Source organism: Argentina anserina, chromosome 6 (genome assembly GCF_933775445.1).
Source record: "Argentina anserina chromosome 6, drPotAnse1.1, whole genome shotgun sequence".
Classification (NCBI taxonomy): Eukaryota; Viridiplantae; Streptophyta; class Magnoliopsida; order Rosales; family Rosaceae; genus Argentina; species Argentina anserina.
Genome location: NC_065877.1, coordinates 16,557,853 through 16,585,655, shown reverse-complemented (window position 1 = coordinate 16,585,655; position 27,803 = coordinate 16,557,853). Strand labels below are relative to the sequence as shown.

The window sequence follows — 27,803 nt, the reverse complement described above, 5'->3', positions numbered from 1 at the left end:
ATGCTCATCTGCATCTTTTCCGCTACTATAAACTTTGCCTCGCCGCCCAAAATTCCCTCATGGCTCCTGAAACAAGTGATATTCATTGGTTCTTTGCTCCATCATTAAAATTTCCACACCTCTTGGCCGTAATTAGGCAATATTAGAGGTGTTTGATATTGGCAGTGACTAACTACCTTCACACAGCCTAGGCTACTCAACCTCTACACTTCAGGGAAAAAAATATGAACCGAATCATACTGATATATACAACCATACGACTACCTTGGCTTCCCCCTCTTTCTGCTTCCAGGACTCGCACCATTACTATGTCATGGCGTGGCTTCCTTTGTTTCCCAGCTCCATTGGGATAAGTGATAAGAATTCCAGCCAGCGATGCTCACGCTCATTGCATATATACTATTCCTTCATTTGCATGATATTATCAGAAGCAGATAAGCCCTTCTGATCCTTGAGATGTCTTGCCTAGCTGCTAGTTAAAAACCCCTTGAGATCCAAACTAATGCGATATCACGTCTGCCTCGGGATAACAGGGGACGCTGCTGTAAATGCAGGTTCAAGAGTCTCATTTACACTCTTCTTTGATCTCTTTGGCCTCTTGGATCTTGTATCATGTGGATCAGTATTTTGTAATGAATCATCCACTTCATAGCCATCTAGATCATCCATACTTTGAGAATTCTTCAGTCTTGGAGTATGCTTGTCAGGCACAGTTTTCCTCTGCACATATGTTAGTATCATTAGCAGAACAGATATAAACTATAGAGTAATAGCAATAGCACATCTGTTTCTTCAGCTAGTAGTAAAAATAGTAAATCTAAGCATGATTACAACAGTAAAATTAGATTAACTTCAGTACCCTTTTATTATTGGATTTTGATCTTTCGACATCTGGAAATTCCTCATTCCCAGTACCTTGTGATGCAGCGGTGTTTGTTAAATCTTCCAAAGAGGCACCACCTTCTGCATCTACCCGTATACCCTTTGTCTGTTTCTTCTTTTGTCTATCTTTAACCTGGTGAAACAAAATGATATATATAAGACTACACACCTATAGAAATCAATGACAGCCTACAACGAAAACCTTGTACCAAACAAAGTTCAAAGAGATATTCTATCCAAAAGTTGGTTTAGTGCAAAACACCTGTAATGGAGCTTCTCTTAATTTCTGCTCCAACTGGGCATCATCGAGAAGTAGGGACACAACATCCTCAGGGGCCAAAAGGTCACCCTGAACATGACCACCCATCATTACAAGCTGCTGGACAGTATTTTTCTGACTTGCGCGTTGCAGAATCTTCTCCTCAACTGTTTCTTTACAAATTAGGCGGTAGACAGTAACCTATACCATAAGGAAAAGAGAATCTGTAAAAACTAAAACTAATACCAAATAAAGCAAAGAACTCGTATGTTGTTCAAGGAAACTCTTTTGTAGAATCCATATAAACAGGTGAGATATCTTTAAATCACCAAACAGATGGTACTATGGGTCGTTGATTGGTCTTTGGATTTTAGTAAAAAGAAACTCACATCTTTTGTTTGACCCAAGCGATGAGCTCTATCCATTGCCTGTAAATCCAGGGTTGGATTCCAATCACTTTCATAAAATATGACAGTATCTGCAGCTGTCAAGTTAATGCCTAGTCCACCAGCTCTTGTACTCAGCAAGAAAACAAAAATATCATTTCTGCAAGAGAAAAATTATGTAGAAGACATTAATAAAGTAGTACGTTATAATAGGAGTTTGAACAGATCCAGCTCTTCAAAACCATTGCATGATAGCAAAGCCTACCGTTGCTGGAAGTCTCTGACCATGTCTCTACGATCCATTATGGTGGAGGATCCATCGAGTCTGAGGTACCTGTATTTCCTGTAGTTCATGTAGTCCTGCACATTTTGTTTCATTAGAAACATAAAAGCTTGCCATTAAGACAGATAGTAATCCTATGGTATTTTCATAGAATTTTTCAAAATTACAAGCTAGCAAGTGAAGTGACTGGAACAACACAAGCTCAACTAAAACATCTAATTCAGGTATAAGCTTCTCATATTCTTTGCTCGAGTTTGGAATTGAGGATTTGGTCTATCGAATTCTTAAGTAATCAATCAAGAAGCAGAATACAAAAGCCAGTTCATTGTTGCTCCAACTAACCAAGATAGTCTAACAAGAAACAAATGGATGGTTATGTACCTCAAGAATATTCAGCATCTTTGTCATCTGTGCAAACAAGAGAACACGATGATTTTCTGCCCTCAACCGTTTCAGTAATATATCAAGCGTCTGAAGTTTCCCCGAATCCTATTTTAAAAAAACGAACAGATTAAGCTCATTTTACTATAAACACAAAATTAATAAGAAATAAGTGGTAATTATAATCAAGAGAGTAAGCCATCTTACAGTGAGCATTTTTGCTGGGTCAAAGCTTTGTATTGGAGGACAAGACCCAAAGATTCTGTATGTTAACTGGAGAGCTGAATGTGAAACAGGCAGTTCAGAATCAATCTCTTCTATTAAATGATGAGGAGTGTTGGGTTTTCTGGGTCCATTGTAGTCAGATGTTCGCCCAAAGCCAGACAACAACCTCTTCAGCCAGGGATACTGTTGTTCTTCACTCATTTTGTAGGCAAAGTTTCGGTCAGAACTATGGGCATTAACCTAGAAACATGATAAGAATATTTGAGAAAGGAAATATATTTCAAACTACGACAAGCTTTGTTCGTGCCATATGTTGGTCAATTTGCCTCACCACAAACAAAAAATATAACTATATGTAAAAGATTAATCACTGGAAACATACTGGGGGAGCTCTTGTTCGTGGGATGAATGTGTATGTCGACCGGAGAAGCCTAATATTAGAGAGAAGCCTATCACGATGAGAGACAACTAGATCCTCAAATGGTGTACCACCAGGTCCAGTGGCCATGTTCCTCCTCAAAATTGTAGTTATAGATCTCGAAGGCATCAGCAACATTCGTGTTACCGCTCTCACTTTTCCACTATCAAGAAAGTTGTGTTCAGAATCATCATCAATGGTTTCCATTAGAGTGTCTATAAACCCATCAAAAAATTGGTGGTCCCATCTCATAATGGAAAACATTAGCTGCTCCATAAAAGAACCAGTTCCTAGAAATGCAACCTCTGCAGGGGACAGATCCATCAGATGAGTAAAACCAAATGTTCCACTTCTAACCGACAACTCATCAGAGTCATCCTCTTGCAAGAATATCGATTGATACACATTATGTGGTGAATATATGTTAAAATGTTTCTGAAATAATTCACTGTAGACACCATGGCGAACTGCGGAACAAAACGTTTCAGAATTTTGGAGAATTTCTTGATACAAAAGTTTGGGGATCTGAAGAAATAAAGAAGTCCCAGTCAGCATCAGTTCATTTACTTGAAACCAAAGCAGAAACCATAAATGCAGCAAGTTAACTTTATTCCATCGAATAAACATATCAAAAATATATGGGTTACTGAAGCAACCAATAGCTAACAAATCTGTCCATATTACAGCAGTATCTAGCTACTTTAAACCCCATAAATAACACCAGCACAATCAACAGGCTACGGAGACGGTGGTTATTCCGGGTGTTAAATGACCAAAGAGAATTCTGTACATAGAGTGCATATGAGAGAAAAGGGTCTGAGAATGTACCATGTATGTTATAGGATTTTGACTTCCTGAGTAGTGTACATCTTCCAACTCCCCAAATGGAGGAGGAAGAAGAGAATTTGAAATCTCACCAAAATGAAGATATGTGCTTCCTTCATTCCTCTCAAATAATTCAGGATGGTTGCAGACCTATCATTAAACAAAGATTATACTTGTGACAGTTGTTAATATTAAACTCATCACCATAACATTGCATCCCACCCTAGCAGTACTAATAATTTTGCTTGTAGCCGAAAAAAAAATGCAATGGAAAAAATAGCATACTTTTCTTAGCTGAATGACTATATTCATCAAGTTCAAGATTTTCTTCTCATTAAGATGGCCACGATTGTTGTCAAACAACTCAGCAAGAGATATCTTGTTTTTGATAGCTTGATAAAAAGCTTGTTGTCGAGAACTCAACTTGCAGTGCACGGTAACTTCAGTTTTCCTGGTAAGCTCAGAAATCACATCTGTCTTAACTCGACGAAGCATGAATGGCTTCAATATGGAATGCTGTACGCAGAAAATCAGTAGTATTAAGTCAGAAACCTTATATACAAAGTATAAGAAAGTATCAAATCTCACAATTCCAAGATGCACTATGAAATACATAATAGGTTGCCTAACAATTTCTCAATTATAATACGTGATTCAGGCATTACTGTCGAAAAACAACATTACCCCCCCCCCCCCCCCCAAACCCCCAATTCACTAGATGATTCCCTCCATCTCAATAACTATATATAAACCCACTGATGCAATACTTCCACCTACTGACGCTACTTAAAGTCCACAATTCCCAATGGATAGATAATAATCCATATATCTAAATAAAAAACTGACTTAATACTTTCACTATTGACCAGCCAAACAAAAGCAATCAGCATCTTTTGATCGGCTATTTAGAAGAAATTTTGCCCAAAGCCCCATGTTGAATCCTTTTTTAGGTTTGCATGTTTTCAAATCACACATAGGTGAATGGTAAACATGCACCCCATTCACAATCGACAGTTCTAACTAACTGGAGAATATATGATGATACAGCATATTCTAAGCTCATGAGCAACATTACACCACGTCAAGAGAAATATACAATAAAGTGCAAGATCATAAAAGCACATATCAGATTTCCGTACTAACCAATCTGTTCAGCTGGTGCTCATTCAAAGTGCCCCCATGTTCCGCATGGTTTTCAATTCTGGTAATATTTATTGATATATAAATGTTAATACGAAAAATTAGTGGGTAGGTAGAAGTTTGTAATATGAAATGCATACCCTTTTGAGAACCACTCATTGAATTGTTCATGACTGTCAAATAAGGTAGGCATAATGAAATGTAGTAGGGCCCACAACTCGGCCATATTATTCTGGATAGGTGTACCAGTAAGCAACAAACGATTTCGACAATTAAAGCTGAGCAGCGTCTTCCATCTTATACTGCGATATGAAAATATACAACATGGGATGAGATGGGAACAAAAATAATTTAATTGAGAATATAAATGATCAGGCAATCTAATTGGCTTTCAAACATTTTCGTCAATCGTTGCCTGACATATTATTTTTATGTTACCGTTACATGTTATTGTCACGTTACTATTATTATTTAAATTAGTGACATCATTCTATTAGGTATAATTCCCTTATTCATTATAGGCAAAGTAATTTATAACGAGTATCTTATATCTCTAACTTCAGAAAATATATATATATATGAGAAAGATAAAAGGGTGCCTTCGATTTTTTTTTTTTTGTTCTTTCTGAAAAGGGGTGACTTAGATAGATAATACAAGCTTGTCGGTAAAATATTAGTGGTGAATGGTAAACTACAAAACTAAAATAGTGAATTAAGAAAGACAAATGCAAGGTTTTTAAAAGAGAGAAAAATAAGTCTTTTGTTTCTTTCTATTACAAATGAGGTTTACTGCCATCAAAGCCATAAATGGAGTTCCACTTAGTTGAGCTTTGAGATGTCACACCAGGGCTCAAGAATGACTATTAACTAGGTAGAGGTGACCAAGACCCAGTATGAGCAGTTTCAAAAGCCTTGCAGTAATTCATAAAGCAACATTTTAGTCCAAACCTGTTAGAGCTTTTGATAGCTTGTGCTTCATCCAATACCATATACTGCCATTTCACACGCCGGAAGCACTTCTCATCAGCCACTAGCAACTGGTAACTGGTAATGAGAATGTGAAACCCAGCATCCCTGACAAGCAATAGAACACAAGTTTTTATATGAGTTCAATATATCAAGGCATGGCATTATTCTGGTACTAGCATGTTTCAAGAAAATATGAATCACACAAAAGACGAGCTCCTTTGTTTCAGAAAGATAAAATCATAATCAGTCTCGTGCTTCACTAATCAATTTTACTTGAAAATATAATATTTAGTTTTGTGCTTCACTAATTTTTTTTTTTTCACTCAAGTCATCAATAATCCCATGTAATAAACTGAAAAGAAAATCTCATATTTTGACAATTATTCTTCATACGATATGCTGACAAAACAAGCATGTTGATTTTAATACCTATATAGCTAGCTCAAGCTTACGGCCTCTATGGAGTAGCATGTATGTCCCTAGGCTGTCCTTGGATATATGGGGGGATTAAGCTAGACTAACTTTAGGCTATATTTTGTGAGACAGAAGACTATCTTTTACTTCAACTTTTATTTCTTACATAAAAAGGAAAACAAGTTCTTTCATTTCCTTGTTTCTGAACACAATGCAATATTTCTCTTCATAAAACCATCTCATCCTTCTGCAACTCTGATACTGAAGAATCCAGCTTGGTCGCTAAAATTTGCAGATTTTGGTACTGGTTTAGAGCCTTTTGTAACCAATCATCTAAAAAACTGGTTATAGTTTCTGATAAGCAATCAAACTCTCGGTTAGAGCCCAAACAATTTCTGCAGTACCCCCTTCTGCACAATACATACCAAATTGATATCTCTCAACTGCAATACCTAAATTTGCATAATTCAATTTAAATACCCATATTGCCTATCGCTTCACCCTAATTGAATAAGTAATTAGCGTGACTTCTCCTAGGTGAAGGATGACTCAGTCCTTTTCACAATCTAATGAAGTATAGATTCTGAACCTTAAGCTTTATTATTATGCAGGAAAGAGAGATTCAACAATGCTGAGGGAGAGTAAGCAGAGCAATGATTGATGATGGAGGAGGAACAATGAGCAACGAGGGAGACAACGGTGAGCAAGCCACAAGCACTCCTGAGTCCTGACTAAGAGAGGAATAACAAGAGATGGGAATGCATCCCCGATTAACTATGGAACCCTTTTCAGCACCCTTGGTTTGGCAACACAGCAAAGCCCATTTCAGAAAGATGGTACTAACTACTAACTAGTCAGTACCATTCATTTAGTATAAGATCATACCAAACAAACCCAAACTCTAATATCATGTAGCAAAGGGACCCATAATGTACTCCAGATTTTACCTTAGCAACGAAATACATTAACTCTTTTACGGTTACCGCTTGTCAAATCTTATTTCACCATCATTCCAGCCTACAGTATCATACTTTTTTATTCTATCAGTATTATATTTTTTAGGCAAACAATGGTCAGATTAACTTTTCAAATACCAATAATGCCCTTGATTTGATATTATAAATTAAATATAAGAATTCGAGGAAATCATGGTAGAATGGAACATTTGAAAATAAGAACACATAAAATTTAAAAAGAAAAAGAAAAAAGAAACAGATGAAAAGTTATCTACAAGTGGGAGACAATTGGCAATTTAACTGCAATTTCTTAAGTTTCAGTATTCAACTAAATTATTTGACAAAAAAAATTAAAATAATAAAAAGAAATTTATTGATGAAAAGGGAAACGTTCTAACTACTTTTCTGTGATCATTACCCACTTATAGGTTATAGTTTTATTTTACTTTTAGAAAGTATTTTGTAAAGGCCCTTTGCTAAAAATGTCAGCAAGACAGCAGGACTCAAATATGAGAAACTAAATTCATATCTAGTAACCAGCCAATATTTTTGTTCAAAATGGGTATTTAAATCTAAGATCTCTAGTCTCTCTCCTTTCCATCCTACCAAGACAATTCAATTATCACCTTTTTTCTTGTTCTTCAAAATGTAAGTAAAAAATAACAGCAAGGCCATAGAAATTTACCTACGGTAGAGTTTCTTAGCGTTGATCTTTTTCCTAAGTACTGAACGCTCTTGAAGACCACCCCAATACGGAAGAGTAATCAAGTCGGGGCAAAAACGACTTATTTCATCAGCCCAGTTGTTCAAGACAGAGGCAGGAGCAACAACCAGAAAAGGCCCCCATATATTTTTTTCCTGAAGGAGACAACCAAACCAAGTTACTACAGAACATATGACACGAGTGAAACACCAATTCAATCAATTACCTCAGCCAAATGAGCCAAAAATGCCATGGCCTGGATGGTCTTACCCAGGCCCATCTCATCAGCAAGGATGCCATTCAAACCCTGAAAGCCAAAGAAATCTTCTAAACAGCCATTCGAATATATTAAAAACAGAAAAGATAAAAAAACATTAACAAAAATGCAAGTGAGCTACTATTGCATGCTTGGTGTGTCAATGTATTGCATACGGGTTACCAACCTGCTCATAACAATTAACCAGCCACTGGAGGCCTTTTAACTGGTATTCTTTAAGGGAACCTTTGAACAGCTCTGGTGTCTGAACTGTTGATGTAACAGGCATAGTGGAGCTGCATTTAGACACAGAAACTTTGTCAGCGAAAACACTTGGCATTAGTTTTCTAGTACAATTGAGAAGAAAAACAAGATGAGCAACAATTAAAAAATAAGAGACTGACGGATTATGCAGATCCATGTTATTAGCTCCAGCGACATCCTGTGGTGCCTCAAGCTCAGCAGCTTCACGCAGTCTCAGACACTCATCATCAAATGCATTAGTTATCTTTTTCTGCTTTGAAACTGCATCTTGAGCAGCTTTCAAGGCCTCCTTCTTCAGTTCAGCTTCCTCAAAATCTTCTTCAATATTCTTATTATCTGAGGAGCTAGGAGATTCATCTTGGTCATCTTTGTTTTCATCTCCTATAGGTAGATCTTCAGTTGGCTGTGAACTCTTGTTCTGCATGAAGTGACTGTAAAGTTCAGTCTGTTTGATGAGAAAATTGAGCCTTTGCTCGTGTCTCTTTGCTTCTCTTTCCTCCTCCAGACGCTTGCGCATTTCGATAGCTTCTTTTTCCTCTTTCTTCCTCACTTCAGCCTGCCACATTTTCAACAACAAAAATAAGTTCAAAAAATCAGTTGAGCTTTATAGAAAAAGAAACAAATATATGCGTTCTAATAGTAGTAAGAATAATATATTGATATAACAGGACATAACTTTCACATAGTTTTAAGGAAATAAACAAAAATAACGCTTCCAGGCAAGTAATATCTACAGATGCAACTAGCGTAAGGCCAACAGGATAAATACATTTTCAAACGTCCATGCACGTAATACTCAACATGAGCATTTTCAAAAAAGAAAGATAACATACCATCTCTCTGTCTATTCTCTTCCAAAGCAGTAGCATGTCTCTGGCTAGTTTTCTTGTGCGAATTGCAGCACCCCTCATCACTTTAAGTGATCGACTGACCTTCATTTTTACCTAAGAGATAACAAAAATCATAGCTTCAGTATAATTGTAAGATGATGAAAAGCATTAATCGGGAAGTTAAGAGAATCAGTCTCTACAAGATCCAACAGGACATGAAACCCTTTTGAAGAATCAAAAAGTACCTCTCTTTGACAGCTCTCTGAGACCCTCTTGGCATCAATCTGTTGCTTGCGGTGAAAAGAAGTAAAAATTCTATGATGCTTTGGTATGTCTCTTCTTACAATGTTTACCCAAACTCTACCAATCCTATCCATTTCCTCCTTCTCCATCAGAGAAGGATCTTTCTCTACCTTCTGCTTCTTGGGTAGGCTTCGTTCAATGATCTGCAGAATGCTTAGTAAAAACCTGTCCCCGTGAATAAAAATAAATAAATAAAATATACGACTCCTCATAATCTAAGCAGAATAGAAACCTCATATGTGTCCCCTTTCTCCAAAACCTTCACATAATTGGGTTGCAAGAGACCACCCTCGGACAAAATAAACCTTTTTATCCTTCCTGCTGCCCCCTCTGGGATGGAATTCAACCCAATATCAGAAACTTTGAGGCTGAACTTTTGATCAGATGTAGAAGTGGACAAGGCCTTCAATCTTGCCTGAAGGGAGTCATACAGGGAAGAGGGTTCCCCCATTCCTGCCCGATTTTTTGAACCAAACTTTTTATCGCTACCCATCATTTCTGCTAAGGATCCCAAATCCAATGTGCCTTCTAAGTAGACTTCCTCCACCCGAAAATCAGAAAAGCTAGGCAAGTGTAAAGGTGTCACCAGTTTATCATAGATTGGTGGAATCTTGTACGTGAAACCATCTCCAATATCCAGATAAGGAGGTTCATATATTACTCTGCAGAAAATAAATAAAGATATAATCCTTGGATAACAAACTTATGTGAACATAATAATGGTCCATGGCAAAATATAACCGATGCTCACAGGGAAAACCCGAGGAAGGGAACAAACCTATTGACAGCACTTTGTGGGGCAAAATCAGCATCATGGTAGTTCCCTGGTTTATGAGCAATAGTGTCATTGAGCCACTCGGATGTGGTTTCCATTTCATAAAACCCTCTTCGGTTCTCATTTGCCGACTTTCTAGATTTTGAACCCTTATTCCCCTTCAACACTGGAATCCCCATCTTTGTGGCTGCAGGACTCGACAACGAGTCCTTGAACCTCCTCTTGTACTTCTGAATGTGTTCCCCAAGCATTGATCTGTACTTCTCCTCTGTAATGTGCGTCCCGTAGTAACTGTCATCCTCCTCATAATCACTATTCTGCGACCGCCTCCTTTTCTTTACTGAACTCAGTTCGCAGTCCGACATCATCTCATTGCCATTAGCTCCACCTACCCCACACTTATTTCATCAGTACATACAAAATCCACAGCTTTCCTGCTCAACTACTTCTCTAACCAACTTTTCTACTTGTGTAAACACATTACAGTGTACAATACAAAAAATTAAGGTGCATAAACTCGAAATTATCGAAATCAAATTGGACAGATTAAGCTTGAGCTAAAGATAACGAGAAATTGGGAGGGGCAGTACCTTGGCTACCTCTGCTCTCATCCTGACTACTATTGCCGTAATAATCAAAATCATCATCAGGCTGCGGAAGTTGAAAGTTCATCAACGGCTACATTACAATTCAAACAATTCACAATAAAATTCGACATTCTAGAGACTAACGAGAACGCACGGAATCGAAAAGCGAGGAGGAGAGAATAGAGAGCGGGGTAGTACGAACCTCGAGATTGAAGAGGTTGGAGTAGGAGAGAGAATCCTTGGATTGGCGCCGGGGGTGGTCCATGGCCGGGTGTGTTATGCGAAGTAGAAGAGAACCCTAGGGCTACGAGCTCAGAAAACCCAAAGTTGTATGGAGAAGAAGAAGCCAGACTCCATTGCGGGTCACCCGAACTTGTTTTATACCGTTTCTTCCTCCGCCATTTTTAGATGTTTTTTGCTCTCTTTTTTCTTTTCAGCGAATTTACATGTAGGAGACCAATTCACGTTTTTTTTTTTAATTTTCTTTCGGAAAGCCACAGTTAAATATTAAATGCGACGCAGCACAGAAAGTCACTCTCCGTAATTTTCCGATGTATCTTTTTCTAATTAATATAGGTTAATTTAAATAATGAATGATATATAATCTCTTATTCAACAAGATACTCAATGTAATGCATATATATAATATTTTTTATCAATGAATAAAGATGATGTTTCTCCATATTTGATGTGTATTACATTCTTCTGTAACACGTTTTCAGCACGTAGTTCTAACCATGAGTTCCTAGGTCTGGAACCCTAATTTCTAAAAAAAATTTCTTTTGTCATGAAAATAATTCGATAGAAGAAGATGTAAAATTCATTCTGTCATACAAAAAAATTCGACGGAAGGTGAACAAAAATATTTTCTGTTGAAAAAAAATGAAGCAGAAAAGACAAAAAAAAACAGAAATTGTTTCTTGCTCTGGGCACCCCCGTCTGCTCCGATATGCACCAACGCCGCCTCCGTCGCCAATGTGCCGCCCTAACGATGCTAGTCTTACCCATAATCCCGTCGTCCCCCGACCTCAAACCTGGCCTTGCTGTCGGAGCCTCGGCGTCATCGTTCGCAGGCCGGATTGACCCAGATTTTAATGACACAGCACAGCACCAACGGCGCTAAGCAACCAGACGCCAGCAACGTGAACCCAGCCTTGGGTCGCCGACTTACGTGCCTAAAAACCCAGAAGCCGACGACCCTCCTCGAGCAAGGCGCTCTAGCCCTTCGAAGTCGACCCAGATTCAGTGGGTTCGACCCGGTCGTCCTTCTCAGGCTTGACCCGACTTGGTAGAAGAGGTTTTTACCTCTTCCGGTAAATCATTAAATTGGTAAATGGGGAATGGTAATTTTTCCCCAATAAAAAAAGTGTTTTTACCCTACTATTACTTCAGTAATTTCATTTTTATTTTTACTGATTTTCTAATGTGATGAATATAAATCAACCATATGTTTTCATTTTGGTGAAATTGATCACATGACGATACAAAATCGAATTGTGAGAGTCACTTCGCGACACATTCGTGGATTCAAGCGTGACCGTGGAATTAAGCAAGAGAAACTAATACGTTGTTTATTTGTTAAACAACCAAGTATGTTTTTAAATTAACGTTGCTGCTTTCATGCAATTTCAATTCTTCTGAATTTTGTCTTTCATCGGAAACTTTCAACCACCATTTTCCTTTTCAACCCGATTCTTTCGCTACTCGGGTGGTATACATGGATATGATTCCCCTGGTACCTAGTTTTAGGAGTGGCTGGGAGTGTCGTTGTTACCATTCATAGTTGTTATGTATAGCTACACGTTTGAAAAAAAAGGGACAAACATCGGTTTGCAACAAAAATTGTCGCTTATATCACCGGTTTGTGACTGAAATTGTCACTTATACCATTGTCACGGAAATTGTCATGGTTTATTGAATTGAGTTACCATACTTTGGGACTTGACCTACAATTTAGTACTTGGAAATTGTATCGTACATTGATACGTGCGCCTCAAATTTGACATTTTCATGTTGGATGTGTTTATGCACCTAGTTCAGATTAATTTCTTTTGGTGCAACATCGTTTCATTGAAAGACAGAATTATGGTCAAAATATACAAGAGCGAGATATGAGAAGTTCTTGAAACAAGACACTTATTATATGGAAGAACGTGAGAATATCTTCTCACTATTACATAGATTACAAAAACAATTATACATTGCGGCTATTAAATGAAAATAATGAAGCATAAATGCTTCAGTTAATAGTCTGAATAACTATAAATCCGTGTATTTTCCCAAGTTTTTGTGAATATATTCACTGCACAAGTGTGACTATAATTACTTAGTCGTTACACTTTGAATTGATTTCATGGTCAAGATCTCAATCCAATTGTTGGCTATAAAATTCTCATGTAGTTCAAGTAAACGAATATACGAGAATGTCTTGATGTATTTATGGTTTCATTACCTAAAACAATATGTTAATGCAATGTCACGCATTACATAATACATGACACTACCTACATAAGCTCACAGTTTTAATTGTGGCATAAGTCAGGCTTACATGATCTTTGTCTGGCGGAATGCATACTTATATGATCTTTGATGTTGTTATCATACATTTGTTTCGGTTCTCCATAATCTTTGGCAGATTAGGTCATCATCTATTGACTTTGACCAACATTTTACACACTAGCATTGCAAAACGCCGAAGGACTCTGAACCATGAACATTTTATCTCTGTTTTATTTCGAACCGACAATGCTTGTTGTAGCATATTTATGCCTCATTGGCATGATGAAGCCTTGATTGATGTCTTGTTATGACATGTTTCCACCTTGTTTTGGTGATGATTTGTAGTGTTACACGCCATGTAATGCACTCTATATTTCACTGTTTCAAAATATGGTGTTGTTTTCACAAAGTTCGAATTGAACTAAGGCTCATACAAGATTAGGGGAGTGGCAAACTATAACAGGTTTGCGAGCTACGGCCTTGGCAGTATCGCCAAGATGTTCCGTCCGCCGCCCGGTTTTACCCCTAATGGCATCAAAAATTAGCCAAGCTCTTGTCTCGGCCACCTAGGCATCATGCAGCCCCCCTGCAGGCCCCCCACAGCCCATGCACAGCCCCCCGTACGGCCTTCTCACGAACTCCTAGCTTTTTTGGCTCTATTTTTTTATGTCGGTAACCCTTTTTGGGTATGCCTAGGCAACACCGATCCTTATATTTGGATCTATAGTGTATATGCATGATATTTTCATGTCAAAATCACTCATGAATGACTTTTGAGGGTCTAAAACCCTTAAGTAATGTTAAGCGGCCATTTGGGACTATATCAATGCATTTGCCGAGGTTTATATTGTGATATTTATATGTCTTTACCTAAGACTACTTGTCTCTTTATTCTTATTTATGAATATGTTAAAGAGATGTTGAGTGCATAGCTAAATGAAAGCTATTAATGGATTTAGTTTTAATCTATTGTGACTATGATGACGAGATCATCACACATAGAATCAAGAGCGGTTTAGATGCTCAAGTTTTAATGTCTTACGGCATTATGATTCAAGTCACATGCTTTTATGCATCAAGAGAGAAATTGAACCTATGAAATGGTTTTATCATAGTAGTTGTCTACGTTGATGAATTCACAACGATACCATATATAAAAATTGGTGAGACGATAAGCTACTTGAAGACAATCCTTGTGCCAACATTATTTATCACCTACAAACTCATTGTGAAAAAGTTCTTATGTATCGCTTCTAATGATGTAGCGCATCTCATGAATTGAAAAAGTGTGAATTGTATTCTTTCACGATACTACGATTCGGAATAATGAATCGATAACTCATTTAGGCTATTCTTTTGAGCAAAGATGTTATACGGATCAACAAACTCCTCCAAAGTAATGGAGATGTAATCTATGTATTACCATGTGCATAAGCTCCCTCTATGATTCTTCATTGACTATGCTCAATCTCCAAGCCTATTCTTTAGCAAAGATTAAGAGTGACATGTACCCTCCTACACTAAAAAGAATATGACATAAGATGGAAGCCAAAATTGGCTTATCATGATTTCCTTTGAGGATAAATATATTATTGTGATACATATATCATGGTTAAACTCAAACCATAATACTTGATGTTATGGAACATCGAAAACAATGGAAAAAGTTGAAAAAGTCTAAAGTTTCAAGATTTACAGATTGTGGATTTGTCATTGTGAGGACCGGTTCACCTACTTTTCGGTGGGCTATCAAGGTGCTACTTGCGGCCACTGATTCTGAACATCCAATGCTACCTACTCACAAAATTTGAGCCCATTTACATGGAACATGTTAAACCGCTCGACACAAGTGGTAACTGACCTTTGGCGAATATTCCGGCCGGTTCGGTATCTTTCCGACCGGTTTCGATTATGAGGCTAGTGGCATTGGATTCCTAACACCCATGTTTACTTTCTCCTAAAATTTCGTAGCATTCAGGGTTCGGAAAGTTAGTGAACCATTCAAGGAAGTGTAAAACAGAGGTTTGGTCTTAGTCGTTAATGTGCCTAGGGTTCCAACGAACCAACAATTTGAACCATAAGGTACGGCTTGTAGCGTGTCTTATTTTACGGTAACCATCTATACCATCATCATTGACGTTACGGTTGTAACGATTTGCATGTTAGTGTTTCAAGTCTAAGAATATGCATGTTTGTTAACAGATTATGTTAGCGGTTTATCGTCCACATATTTTATGTGCCAAATTGCGCCTCCACAAGTGCATAATGATGGGTTATTTGATGTTGAATTTTATCTTTGAATAAGACATGAACTTCCACCTATGAATGCTTATATAAAGACCTTAACAGGTGATCTCGTTTAGTCACTTTTGATGAGCCAGTCTCCCCGTCGTTAGGGGGAGAGAAGAATAAGTTTGTTCAAAATTCAACGACTTGATTTTGTCGTGGTTTGTCTCACTGTGCCTCATCATGTTCCTAATAGTCCTATAAATGGAAGTGACGAGATTAGAGATACATGCTGCAACTATGCCTGTAAGGATTGATGTCCGACAAATGGACATATAGTCACTCTTTATTGGTGACGTGGTGACTCCACAACTATGGTAGATGGTGTCACTAGGCCGTGGCTCTTATGAAAGTGTAGAGAGACCAATTGGTTCGATAATAATTATTGAATGCGAGTTATGGCACAACTTGATCTATGATCAATGATACTCACTCGTCTGTTTTCTTGGATGATGGTTATCATTGGGGGATGCCTTAATATCAATACTAATCCAAATGAGAGATCTTAAAGAATGACGATGTTGAATGAGTTTGATGTCGAACTATACATACTATGTTGAAGTAAAATTCCAACATTGTAGATTGGCCTACATGGAAAGTGATATCCGACATGAATTGATGGTGATGATCATCCCATGTCACCGCCACAACCTCTTGGAAAGCCGTAGGATCCAATTTTAACAAAGAGATAGTCATTGGTCAGGTAATGCCAACACCGTAAATGTAAATCCTATCGTTATACATTTGTTCTCATAATACCTTGTCAGTTAGGTAGTTTCCAAAACAACTGAATTTTCAAGTTGTGGTCACATATCATCTCTGTTAGGACTAAGTTAAGAGATGGAGATAAAGATCCTAAAATGGATTGGTTTTCTCCTAATTCAAGTGCCTCCAGACCACAGAGTACGATAACTTGATTAAGGTAGGGATAATAAAATGAAGTGTGATGGACTCTTGTTGAACTAAGAGTCAAATGCTGCTTTCCGAAGCTCCTTGCTCAAAACTCAGGGCTCACCACCCTGACAATGCAGGAGAATTCACTTCGAAGACTTTTTATTGCATAGTCGGGATTGGACATCCCCGTAACCCCATGTTCATTATGCATGAATGGATGAGCAGGAGCGACAATTAAACAGTTGGAGCTTATAGCTAGGGCCCTCATTACACGTAAGTAATTTACCCATAATTGTTTGGATATATGCAATATTGCATGCAGTTGTACCTTATGAATGAAATGATCTTGAGAATACTAGGTCTCGAAAGTGATGACCATTATTGATGATGTTGTTCATCGGTTGGCTAAAGGCAACAAGGACGTTAAAATAATATCTACAAGTATTCAATGAATCAGTTAATTCATAAAAAACGTGTTTTCGCCGTATGAGTGATGATAAGTCTTAAGAGATGAAACTCTCCACATTTAAGTACGATATGTGTATGCATGTACTTGTTGTAATATACATGACTCGACACCTCATTCAGATTAAACTCATAAGGCCAAGATGATGGCTGAGTGCGCTCACACATATGTTAATGCTTGATCACAGCATGTTATGACATCAAATCCTATATCCCGACACAAAAGACACTTTAATGAAGAGATGTCAGAATCTGCCCAGATTCGTAGGTCCAATTCCACGTGACCTATATGGTAGCTCACTTGTTGGAAAATGGTAAATTTGGTATCATTGGAAATCTCTATGTGTCTACTTTCCAGCAACACCAACCATTTGACAATATCTATTATATTGAGTATGTTATAGTTGTTTTAGTAAAGAGGACAGATCTGTCCAGAAACTGCAGCTGAGTCAACATCGACCGAGATTTGTGATCAGCTCAAAACGAACTAGGTTGTGAACCATATATCACTAAAATCCATGGGTGTCTACTTTCTAGAACTTTTACAGTTCATCCATACCTATTGTATCGAAGAAGTTATGACTGTTTAAGTGTGTGAAAGAATACCACGCGTGACTCTGTTTTTTTATTGCAAACTCTTGTTTTGAGTTGTTATGCAATTCTCTTTCTTTTGATCCATGTATAGATAAATGTACATGTTTGATTTAAGAATGTTTGGCGATATTTGATATTCAAATCATTGACCCATTGCTATTGAAGAATGTGAAGAGCGTTCGTATACGCTATCTATCTAAACTCCAAGATTGAGTTACCGATCAGGGGGAGTTGTTTTGCAGACTTCAGGAGGAGTCTATTCCACATGCTATCTTCAATTGTAGTTGGTGCGTTGTGCTCTTTTTCCCTTCGACCAAGTTTTTAATTTTACCTAAGGGGTTTTTGTTTTGCTTGGCAAGATTTTTACCGAGGCAACGGTTATGCACCATGACACATTAGGATCGCGATACAAGGAGGAGTGTTGTAGGAGAATTACTCTTCGTAATCTTCCGGTGTATCTTTTCTTAATTAGTATAGGTTAGTCTAGATAAGGAATGATATATAATCCCTTATTCAACGAGATACTCAATGTAATGCCTATATGTAAGGTCTCCTTATCAATGAATAAAGATGATGTTTCTCCTTATTTGATGCATATTACAATCTTCTGTAACAAGAAACAATTAATTAGCTACATACGTGGGGCTATTTTGCGATTACAAAGAACTAGCCTTCATGCACGCGCGATGTGCGAGCAGAAAGGTGGCTCTCACGCGTTTGCTTTTTTTACTTCAGTTGGGACCAAACTAAAATTTTAGAATAAAGAAGACGATCAACTCTCTTTAGTGATATATCCCGTGACAGTTCTCTTATGTTGTAGAGATAGTGCATGAAACTACCCAAATTTGTTTTCCCTTTCCTCCCCCGCTCAATCTCTCTACTTAGGGTGTTTTTGTTTTGGATTTAGCATGTGTAATTTACCATCATATCCATTTAACAATAGATTAAGAGAAGTAGAGTTTAATAAATCTTGGTCAATTTGAGTAGTTCAAAAATTTAACCAGTTAACATGTCAACTATCATTCTTACTTTATCAATAGAAGATTTATAATTAGTTAATTACTTTAAATTAGACCTATTTTTCCCTTCGTTTATAATCAAATATATAAAGTAAGTGGCAATTGAAAGTATTTGTACATAACAGTTCCATAAGCATTATTATCATTCTTACTTTATCAATAGAAGATTTATAATTAGTTAAGTACTTTAAATTAGACCTATTTTTCCCTTCGTTTATAATCAAATATATAAAGTAAGTGGCAATTGAAAGTATTTGTACATAACAGTTCCATAAGCATTATTGTCTTCATTAAATTGACAGTAGAGAAATTACTATAATGGGATTTCTTTTGATCCTTATAGTTCATAAGAGTTGTGTACATGCACGTTTACTAATTGTAATGGGATTGACAAGGAATAAGAGAGAGAAAGAATGGGAGAGAGGAGTTATTCCCTTACTTGTGTTTACTTGTAATATGGATTATGATTCATTATTAGGATTGATTCTCTTCTATGTGTTTACTAATATGTAGGAATCAGAATCCAGAATGAGAATTATGTGTATTTATAAGGGTATTTTTGGATTATCCATAAATGATGAGAATAGTTTTGGAATAAAAATTTGATTCTCCCATGATCAAGAATCAATACTTAGTCCTCCTACCGGAATGAAAATGAGGGAGTCATTCTTGAAATTATTGTGGGAAACACACAAAATCATTCCCTAATAAGTTAGTAAACATGCATTTTAAGGGGGAATGTGAGCCACTCCCTATGGAGTCATTCCCTTTTCTGGTTAGTAAACATGCATGTAAATTCTAACTTATCACTAGAGGTTTCTAGTTTAGCTCACATAGTGTTTCGACATTTGACCGAATCTCCTACTATTGTGTTCATACTTTCCGCATCAGATACGAGCAGAGTTAGGAAATGCGGGACAATTGTTACACGTTGGAACTAGTCTGACTATGAAGTTAGCCCATAAACACAACAAAATCAGGACTTTTTCAGGTCTGTATCTCATTCTCTTTGCTCTACTTCATTGCCCGTGTTCACTTGGTTTGACTTGCCCCTTAGAGGGTTGACTCTGAGACACATATAAGTGTCCCCTTGACACATGCATTTCTAGATAGTTGGTTTTTGTCATTAGAATCTGTACTATCAGTAATCATTCATATGTTTTTTATTTAATACGATAATTAATATTCTACGACGAGTCTGTTGTGAGTCGAATTTATACGACCTCTCACTTGCGAGCAGATACTTATGCCACTAAATCAAATGGTTATGGATTCCCATATTTTTATTCATTACATTTTTTTATCATATAATTCATTACATTTGAATAAAGTTATTCATTCTAAAGTGACAATAATCGCCAAAAAAAAACGGTAAGTAGTAAAAAATTAAAAATGTGTCGAAATGTTAAAAACCAAGCCTCGGAGTTCTTATAAATTATTTCTATCGATCTACCGAGAGTGGATCCCCCACTTTATACAACTGCAGAGCTTAAAAGCTAGACCCCCTGCCTTGCTTCTTCCAATTCCGGGCCAATCTCCGCAACTGTAAGCTTCTCTATTTCAATTCCCTTTCTCCTTGACTCTTCTATTCCATTTGGTCTAGTTTGTAAATAGCGTATGCATTCTTTGCCTCTAATGATTGAACCAGAACCATGGCCCTTATCTATTTCGGCTTTAGGATTAACAAAATCAGGATTCAGCTGAATTAGCTGTTCCGTTTTTTCCTGATTGCTCATTTCTCCATTGCCATGCCAAGTATTAATGCTGAAAGCTTGAAACCAGCTCCCAGAATCATGATGTAGTGATCACAAATTTTGAATCTTTAAGAAATTGTATGATAAACAAAATCAGGACTCGGTTCAATATATATTGCGTTGCACCATTATATGTCCTTTACTTGTCAGAAATGTAGCTTGGTTTGTTTTAATATTGAATATACAATTCCAGGGTGATGCTCAAAGCTCACTATTGAATTTATTTATTTTTTCTTTTGTTCTTTTGGTTTTCCTAAGATGTTTTAGCCCCACCCAGGTTTTCATTCCAGGATCCGCTCACTGGACAAAGCCAATGGCTATTATTTGCTGCAACATTTCCCTTCGTCGTGTATTAACAACGCTGGTGGTTATGACCATTTTAGTGGCTGAGAAAGGCGTGTGCATCCGTATCCCGGATCAGATCACTGAAACTACAAGGCTAGGGGGGAGCCACCCAGCTACCAGCCCGTCTTTGAAATCAGCAGTTTTTGCTCTGGGTAGCTTTTGGAGGTCTGAGGCCGTGTTTGGGTGCTTGAATGGGGTTCTTCAGACCACTGTTGGTTATGCTGGTGGATCCAAAACCAATCCCGAGTACAGAAGTCCTGGGGATCACGCCGAATCATTGCAGGTGGTCTCACTTTTTTATTTGATTGATTGATTTTGTTTTCCAATTTTCTACATTCACCTATGCATCTAAGCCGGAAGTAAATAGAATCCATATCTCAACATTGTGTTCTAAATGGGAAATTGCATCTGGATAGTTCTAAGATTTCCACCAAATAGCATCATTTATTTGATCTTGTGCAAAATCTGATATATTTTATTCGTATCGTTCTCTTTTTCAATATGATCAAAGTATGGGGCTACAGATTAATTGTGCGTGTATAAATTTTCACTTGCTTTTCATTTCATGTGATTTATGTGTACATTCCTAGTTTTTTATAAAATTGCTACCTATATATGTTTGAGTGTATCGGTGACTATTGTAATTGGGTTTTTTACTATGTTCTGTATATGATTTGCAGGTGGTATATGATGATAGGCTAATCAGCTACAGGCAACTTTTAGAGGTTTTCTGGTCTAGTCATGATTATAGACAAGTGTTTGGGCAAGGTCCTGATGTAGGTAACCATTACAGGTAAAAGTTCGATTGACAACACATAACATATTCATCACTGCATAGCCAACTCATGGCCTCTAGTTATGTAACCAGATCTATCATTTTTACAAATGGAACTGAAGAATCTAGATTGGCTTCTATAAGCAAAGAGCGTGAGCAAACTAAGTCAAAGAGCAGCATTGTCACTACTCAAATCCAACCACTTGGACCATTTTATCCTGCTGAGCCTGAACATCAGGTACGATCAAGATCCTATGATTTTCTGCTCCATCTCTAGGGAATTTTTTGTCACATTGTTTACTCTAAACATTGCTTGTATCATCAGCTCGCTTTTCTTTTTGTGTGTGGTTTTTTTTTTGGGGGTTGGGGGGAGGTGGTTTGATGTAGGTTCCAAAGGTGAACTAAAATTCTCAATTTCCAAAGGTTCACTAAGAGAATAGATGTGTCAAATTATTGGGTCTGGCAGGGTGTACTTTTGTTTTTTCTCCTGGCGTATTAGATCATGCTTGGGATCTAAAAAGAAATTAAAAGACAGATAATAGCATGGTATGTATGGCATGTGGACTTTCATATTCAACTTCCATTCTTCAAGGTGCTGCTATGTCACTAAGAGAAATAGATGTGCCAAATTAAAATCAGTCTTGTATGTTTTCTGCTGGAAACAAGTAGTCTAGTATCTGGAAATGGATTCTTTGCGTTATTTGGAAACTGGGAGCTTAGTTGTTTCTTTTACAAGTCCAGACTTTTTTTTTTGAGAAATTGGGAGCTTAGTTGTACAAAACAAGTCAGACCTACCTCCACTTTGTAATCCCAAATTGCTGAATGACAGACCTACCTCCTATCATTTTTAACATGCAGAAGTTTGAGCTGAAGCGTAGGCCCTTCCTTCTTCAACTAATGGGAAACCTGCCTGAAGAGGAACTAGAGAGGTCGCATTTGGCAGCAAAACTGAATAGCTATGCAGCAGAGCTATGCCCTCCCAATATCCAGACGAAGATTGATATAAGAATCAACGACATTATTAAAAAAGGATGGCCAATTTTGAGTACTTTCTAGGTGATCTTTACAGTAGAAAGTTTTATTTGTGCACCATTAATTTCCTTATTTAACTGTTTCTCCAGACCCCTATCTATAGAATAGGAAATGCAATTCACTAGTGTTCTTTGCCCATTCAGGGTTGTCAGTATGTATCCATATAGGGATCTACAATATACATGAAGTACTAAAATTCGGGTATGCACTGCAGTTAAATCGGGCACGCAAGCTTCATGCACCCAATAACAACATATAGTGGAGATCAGTTGAAGTTTGCCTTGGTTACCTGCTGTTCACCACCGCAGGACTCTGAAACAATTTCAAAAGGGCAGTTGTTGATGTAACACTGATTAAAATGGGGCCAAAGATGAACTGGAAACAAATGCCTTGGCGGGGCTGAATCTCCCCAAACACCCGAATCCCTTAGAACTTAAAATTGAAACTCAACTATATGATGTCGCCCAGTAGATGATTGTCAATACCTCTTTTATGACTAATTGTTGGAGAAAGTTGAAAGCTTCGGAGCTCTGATTCTCCTCTCTTGGAGATGGGCCAAACCAAGAGTAGAGGGAGGTACCCGATGGGAAGGCCAGCTGAAAGGCATTGGTGCCGGAGTTGTTTGTCAATGTGGCAATTTGGTTGTCAACTAAACAGATTCAAAAGAACAGGGTCTATTTGTGGAAGACATTTTTTGTCAATAGTCATATCTGAAGACGGAAGGAGTGAAGGGGGCTAGATGTTAATGGTGGGTGTGGTAAGCTCTTCTCTTGCATGCAAAGAAAACAAGCCACTGATTCAAGACTAGGGGTCAAGGTTGCCAGAAACAAAACTTGCAACTTTGCCAACTAACCTTAAGTTAATGGGAGAGCCCGTGGTGGTTGTTGATTAGCAGCGCGGCCACCAATCGCCAACAAGAATCTCTGGAAGAAGAGTTTCTTCCCACAAATTTGTTTAGACACGTATACAAATTAAAGTTACCGACTAGAGATGAAAATATATTACAGAAAGAGATGCATGATTAAAGTCCCTAATCTATCCAGTAGAAGATGATTCTTTCTGGTTGGTTGTGGGTTGTGACTTTGAGAATTACCCAATGTTCACTAGTAACTAGTTCAATTCTTTCTTCTAATCGAAAAAACTAGTTCAATTCTTAGTATAAAGTTCAACTTAATCGTATTGCCATATGTTAAGCAATTCTTATTTTACCCGATATAATTGGTTTAAGTAGGTAATCTTTAGTTGCATTCTTGTTATGCTCACAAGCATAAAACAGTGTACAATATCGAAGCCAATTGAAATTCCTAATCATCTTACCAACTAGTTTTGCTAGGGTAGGTAACTAGGTATTATATAAATTTTTTTAAAAAAAAATCCCTCGGTGTCATCCCAAGTACCTCTTCAGCATCTCTTAATGTTTGATTCACATGCCGGTGCCTGTTAATGGGGAAACTAAAGTTTCAACAGAAGTTATTGCTTCAGACATAAAGTTGCATTCCTCCATACATTATCCTTCGGATTATATAATGTCAAGAAGCTGCTAAAACCATCGATCAGCCAATTTATCCCTCACTTTGATCAAAGTTGCACCATCACTAGAAATGAATAAAGGCTTCACGAGCCGATCATGATGTCCAGGTCCATACATATTCCTCTTTCGGAATTCTGATAACTTCAATCCAGGATTTCTCGACTCCGTATTCCTCCATCATCCACAGAATAACCCAGAAGTCCAGAACTGGTTGAGTGTCCATAATATAAGGCTAAACAATTTCTATAGGATTCCTGCTCTTGCAACCGAAGTACATCTGTCTATAGGATCAGAAGATAATGGTGAAGCAGTCACATGAAATTTCTCATCGGAATCAAATGACACTAACTTGGAAGCAATCACCCTATCATCCTCATCGCGTCGATTTAGTACTCAATGTAGAGCATCGTTTACCAAACAGCCATACCAAATGAGGCCACATTTATGGAGGGTTTTGTTGGTTTTAGGGAAATGCCACATGATCAAAGGCCACATATGATATGTGTTTTTGTTGATATTTTTTGTAGTGGCACGCCATGTTTTCTCTGAAGAGTTAAGACTTGGCCGGTAGCCATGAAAGAATCTCGACGATAACGGCATCGAAATTCAAGAGACTCGGAGGTGGGTCCGTTACCAGAGAAAACCAGTTGGGGCCGCAGCCGAGTAGAGAGAACGTCTGACATCAGAGAAGGCTAAAGCATTTGTCAATGGAAAAGCGTAGTTAGGTTTCACTGTTCTAAATCAGTTACTCTAACCTTTCTTATTTGTATCTATCACGATTATATCTTCTTTTATGTTTAGGAGATATTCATGATATTGAATCCTTGATAATTCGTTGTAAATCAATTCACTGGTAAACTAATACCCTCACTTTTTTCCAACCGGGTTACTCGGAGCAAAAACGTAAACCCTCAAATCTTGGTTTTCTTATTCCGTCTGATGGCACGTCTTCCGACGTTGTCGTCGGACAGGAAGCGATGGTGGCTGGGCAGTGATCTATCCTGCTAGGCCGATGTAGGGGCACGATTGTTTGGAGGTTTTTTTTCAAGGGGCGGTCCCGGGGTGTAGCTATGGGTTTGGTTGCCTTCTTGTCAGACACGAGCGGTGATCTGCAGGGACGGACCTAAGTACATGAGAGAGTGGACTCAAGTCCACCCAGATTTGTGGTGGTAAAAAAAAACCAGCCATTGGACTTCAAAATATAAAATATACGCATACTTAATGTATTGCTAATCTGCTATACTTTTGTTGTTCTAATTCCTTTCCACTATTTCTATTAATATATAGTTTTCTTTTTCTTAAATCATATAAAAAACTTAAGAATTCCCCTATATTGAATCTGAAATTACAAATAAAATTTTGTTGGGTTTTCTAATTGTCTTTGATGTTCAAATATCCTTCAATTTTTATATTTAAGGACTCATTCCTGTTTATTTGAAGTTCATATACTCAATATGGTTGTAAAACTATAATTGAAAAAAAATTTGGCCTTGGGCCAAAATTCAAGTCCACCCTCCATTCGGATCCTAGGTTCGCCACTAATGATCTGAGTTGTTTGGGGAGGGATGGTGAAGAGAGGTGGCATTGCGATGGGGAGACCAAGGCAACGATCCATTCTTAATTGGTTTTTTTTTTCATTTGGGGTGGTTCTCCGTTGTTCGATCTGCAATGATTCTTGCAAGATCCTCATGGTGGCTGATGAATTCGACGGACAACGATGATGGTTGCTGCTAGTTTTTGGCGCAGGGGTAACTGACGACAGTGGGGAGTTGACCGGTGCAAGGAGTGTGGTTCCTCTGATGGCAGCGTCTTGGGCGACATGCAACTCGTGGTCATAGATTGCTGGGCCTGGGCTTAGTCATATGCTTTTATATCTTTTTCTTTTTTTCTTCAATTACTCTCTTTTGTGCGTGTAGTAGTGTAGCGGGTCTCGGTCCTGTTCATTTGCTCTTTAGTTAGCGCATGAGTTAACTCAATGACTAGTATTGATGTACACCAATTGAGGTCCTTGGCGGATATACTAACGGGTTAATTTATGTTTGCTTGCTATTGAGCATAGTTACTAGTCTAGTGTAGGCTAGAATATGAGTTTATTCTCCCGCTTGACCAAACTTATGATTTGTATTAGAGTTTGTTCTCCTGTATGACTACCGGTTGTAAAGCTTCGGCCGTTATGGACGACTTTTCCATTGAAGTAGATTCCATTTCCCTAAAAAAAATGTCATTGTAAATCTTATTATTCAAAATCTAGTATTCATACACTAGTACAAATTCCTAAATAGATAACGATCTCGCACCGTTGTATGAAAAATTAATTTTCCGTTATCTAGGTGAGTGTTGTGTTTTTACATGTCACTCCACAACGGGTTTAATCTGATGTTAAGCATGAACAATTACAACGGATTTTACTTATAAATTGTTGTAGTTAGACATAGCACATACCGTTATGAGAAACACCATCATTGTGTATGTACTTAAACAATAACGGTTTTTACTTGTTAATCGATGTGGTAATATATCATATGCATTACTTGCAATCTTAGAGAAATTTCATACGCAATGGTTCCAACCAAAATACTATTGATTTTATGGACTTTAGACATTGGTTTTTAGTTTAAAAATGTTGAGAACAACATTATACAACAATTTCTCATAAGAAACGTTAGCTTTGAGAAGCTATTACATCATTTTTAACTGATAACGTTGTTGTTGGTAACAATTTAAATAGTAAATTACAATGATGTCTAGAATAAATCCGTTGTCTACTATACAGAGAGACAACCAATTTATTCAACTAGGATCTACTACAGCATTAATTCTAAAAATTAAATTAAAATTACAAAATATATATATATATATCAACCACATACTTCAAAGAATCACTTCACAGTTGAAATTTTCTGGTAAACATCACAATTGTCAGAAAAACTTATAACATTCTAGCTAGCTGTCATAAAAGTATCTAGCTCCCAAGTAAAGAAAAATGTAATTAACTATTGCAACAAATGAAATAAGTTTCAGTACGCATGTCAAGCATAGAGATCGATATGTATTTGAAAAGTCTATAGATACTTGTCGCTTACAAACTCTGCCCACTCATCACGGACTTCATCAATTTCTTCTTGAACATATGTGGTCTCCACATTTTCTTCCCACTAAGAAAAAACAAGAAAAAAAAACTTCAATAAATATTAAAGCCTAAATTGTAGTAGCCATCAATCTGCTAAATCAAAAAGGTATACTCATGTTCATTTGTGAATGAAAAGACTAGTTCAGTTGTATTCCTACAAATTTTGCATAAGGCTTAGCTACCACTGATAAGAGACCATTGCATATGAATCAAATACTCAATGACTAATCTAATAAAAATTTCAAAAGAACATTCATCAAGCTGAATAGCTAATTCATGCCAATTGAAGCTACTAAATAACCATGCCAACAAAAATCTGACAACCACATATTGTGTGTGTATATACCTCTGCAAGTTTAGCTTGCATATCATCAAAGATCAGGTCCCTCATAAAGCGCATCACATAATAGCCACATTCTTTGTTAGTAGGTTATTTTGGAGCACCCTACAACATGTGCAACAATAATCTAGTAATACCCCAAAATCAAACTATATAATTATCATTTAATAAGAAGGTTGATGCATATTACAAATTAGATATACCTTCAGAATTTTCCAGTTTGGAGTTTTACGTCCTTGCCTATTTATTTGTCGGTTGAATACACTAATGGCACTTCAAAAGA

The 27,803-nt window shown here is 37.3% G+C and overlaps 2 protein-coding genes across 5 annotated transcripts; one reads left to right on the top strand and one right to left on the bottom strand.

Moving 5' to 3' along the window:
- Positions 1 to 2: 2 nt before the first annotated feature.
- Positions 3 to 11,161, bottom strand: LOC126801284 (chromatin-remodeling ATPase INO80). Of its 2 annotated transcripts, none has more exons than XM_050528790.1 (23): positions 11,059 to 11,161; positions 10,860 to 10,947; positions 10,273 to 10,657; positions 9,727 to 10,156; positions 9,437 to 9,637; positions 9,195 to 9,305; positions 8,502 to 8,917; positions 8,285 to 8,393; positions 8,068 to 8,148; positions 7,824 to 7,996; positions 5,748 to 5,873; positions 4,940 to 5,101; positions 4,803 to 4,860; positions 3,945 to 4,175; positions 3,663 to 3,809; positions 2,799 to 3,359; positions 2,399 to 2,656; positions 2,192 to 2,299; positions 1,793 to 1,887; positions 1,531 to 1,687; positions 1,145 to 1,342; positions 860 to 1,015; positions 3 to 720 (listed from the first exon to the last, which is right to left on the bottom strand). In XM_050528790.1, exons 1-23 carry the CDS (start codon positions 11,119 to 11,121, stop codon positions 511 to 513), a joined length of 4,524 nt encoding a protein of 1,507 aa, XP_050384747.1. In that variant the 5' UTR covers positions 11,122 to 11,161; the 3' UTR covers positions 3 to 510. The 2 variants fall into 2 exon arrangements, with proteins under 2 accessions (XP_050384747.1, XP_050384749.1); XM_050528792.1 differs by having other exon boundaries at positions 10,860 to 10,920.
- An 8,922-nt stretch (positions 11,162 to 20,083) lies between these two features.
- On the top strand, positions 20,084 to 23,341 carry LOC126799009 (peptide methionine sulfoxide reductase A5). 3 transcript variants are annotated; one of them, XM_050526115.1, is made up of 6 exons: positions 20,084 to 20,158; positions 20,645 to 20,995; positions 21,393 to 21,505; positions 21,581 to 21,725; positions 22,346 to 22,543; positions 22,734 to 23,341. In XM_050526115.1, exons 2-5 carry the CDS (start codon positions 20,681 to 20,683, stop codon positions 22,541 to 22,543), a joined length of 771 nt encoding a protein of 256 aa, XP_050382072.1. In that variant the 5' UTR covers positions 20,084 to 20,158; positions 20,645 to 20,680; the 3' UTR covers positions 22,734 to 23,341. The 3 variants fall into 3 exon arrangements, with proteins under 3 accessions (XP_050382072.1, XP_050382070.1, XP_050382071.1); XM_050526113.1 differs by having other exon boundaries at positions 22,346 to 22,741; XM_050526114.1 differs by having other exon boundaries at positions 20,090 to 20,158; positions 20,626 to 20,995; positions 22,346 to 22,741.
- Positions 23,342 to 27,803: the final 4,462 nt, after the last annotated feature.

What these genes read in the sequence shown, in the direction of transcription:
- LOC126799009 (XM_050526115.1), top strand. Translation starts at nt 20,681, where the DNA reads ATGGCTATTATTTGCTGCAACATTTCCCTTCGTCGTGTATTAACAACG. An exon ending in ATCACGCCGAATCATTGCAG is followed by an intron (nt 20,996 to 21,392) that starts GTGGTCTCACTT and finishes TATGATTTGCAG; the next exon opens with GTGGTATATGATGATAGGCT. An exon ending in CTGCTGAGCCTGAACATCAG is followed by an intron (nt 21,726 to 22,345) that starts GTACGATCAAGA and finishes TTTAACATGCAG; the next exon opens with AAGTTTGAGCTGAAGCGTAG.
- LOC126801284 (XM_050528790.1), bottom strand. Translation starts at nt 11,121, where the DNA reads ATGGACCACCCCCGGCGCCAATCCAAGGATTCTCTCTCCTACTCCAAC. An exon ending in CCAACCTCTTCAATCTCGAG is followed by an intron (nt 10,948 to 11,058) that starts GTTCGTACTACC and finishes ATTGTAATGTAG; the next exon opens with CCGTTGATGAACTTTCAACT. An exon ending in CAAAATCCAATAATAAAAGG is followed by an intron (nt 721 to 859) that starts GTACTGAAGTTA and finishes ACATATGTGCAG; the next exon opens with AGGAAAACTGTGCCTGACAA.